Source organism: Emiliania huxleyi, assembly GCF_000372725.1.
Source record: "Emiliania huxleyi CCMP1516 unplaced genomic scaffold EMIHUscaffold_8440, whole genome shotgun sequence".
Taxonomy (NCBI): domain Eukaryota; phylum Haptophyta; order Isochrysidales; family Noelaerhabdaceae; genus Emiliania; species Emiliania huxleyi.
Genome location: NW_005195708.1, coordinates 1 through 1,256, shown reverse-complemented (window position 1 = coordinate 1,256; position 1,256 = coordinate 1). Strand labels below are relative to the sequence as shown.

Sequence of the window (1,256 nt, the reverse complement as noted above, 5' to 3'; positions counted from 1 at the left end):
GGGTCGCTCTTCATCGGCCAGTCGAGCGGACGGTAGGTCGGTCAAAGTGAGCCGGTGTGCGGTGAGGCCGGCGAGATTCGTTGCGAGATACGGTTCGCGCCCAAACACAAGTTTGGACGCTCTGTGGACGCGCCGCAAAATCAGGCAATTGGAAAGGGGGCTACTGGGGTGGCCAAATTCACACCTCGCGGGACTACTTATGTTTTCGTAAACGTAGTCGTGGCCCCCCGCTACGTCGCACGAGTGCAACCGGGTAGCGGGGGGCTAAAAGGCTAGGAGGGGAGGTCGGGCCCCGCGCCCGTCGGATGATCATCGGAAGGCGAACAAGAGGAAGAACTCAGAGGAGGGGGGAGCCTCCTCCGGACGGGAGTGAGGATGAGGACCCTGTGCGAAGGGGCCCTGAACGGTGACGGCGTGTGAGAGTGCGTGTCGTGTTCATGTCTGGTGTTCATTATAGCTCCGAGTAGAGGGGGCGGTCTGCTGCTAGGGGAAACCCGGAGCGCGGAGCCAACCCTCGGAGACCCGTGTTTACTTTAAGGCCCTTTCCCTGCGAACGCGCACCCCCGGGGCTAGGGCTCTCTTGCCCGCAACCCGACACCGATCATCCGGCCCGCTGGGTGCGCTTCTTAGCTCCTCGGCCCTGGATGTGAGGCTACCGACTGCACTCCAAGTGCTCCAAGTTCACGCAGGCTTTGAGCACTTGAGCACTGGATAGGGTCGATTCCGCGTGGTACGGGACCCCTCGATCGTCTCGCCCTCCCTCACTCCGGATGCTAAGTATTGTTTGCGGGGTATGCGCCATCTCCCTCCCTCCCTCTCTCTAACCCACCATATGAACATTCCTTTTTAGCAGCCCAGCTTCACATTCGCGATCCGCGAGATGGCGCGGTTGCGGGAGGCCAACGGCTCGATCGCCGCCGTGCTCGGCGATGTGCGCCCCACCGCGGACGTCGCAACGGCGGGCGGCGGCGGCGTTGGCTTGGCTCGGAACGGGGCCCCGGCCGCCGAGGGGAGGCGCGGCGAGGTGGTGAGGCGAGACATCGCGCGCTTGAGCTTTTGGCGCGTCGGCCTCTGCGGCGTCTCCGCCGCCGCCGGCGTGATCGCCGCCGCCGCCAGCTTGAGCACGGCCGCCGTCCCCGAGTGGCCTTGCTCGTGCGCGAGCTGCAGCGGCGTGTTCCCATCGCAGTCGCGGAGGTTGGGCGAGGCGCCCGCCGAGAGCAGCTCCGCCACCATCGCGACCTTGCCGCAGTACGCTG

At 65.4% G+C, this 1,256-nt stretch overlaps 1 protein-coding gene across 1 annotated transcript; it reads right to left on the bottom strand.

Moving 5' to 3' along the window:
- Positions 1 to 846: 846 nt before the first annotated feature.
- On the bottom strand, positions 847 to 1,233 carry EMIHUDRAFT_125189 (hypothetical protein; the record flags this gene model as incomplete). Its single annotated transcript, XM_005758659.1, has 1 exon — positions 847 to 1,233. The coding sequence occupies one exon, from the start codon at positions 1,231 to 1,233 to the stop codon at positions 847 to 849; it is 387 nt and encodes a 128-aa protein (XP_005758716.1).
- Positions 1,234 to 1,256: the final 23 nt, after the last annotated feature.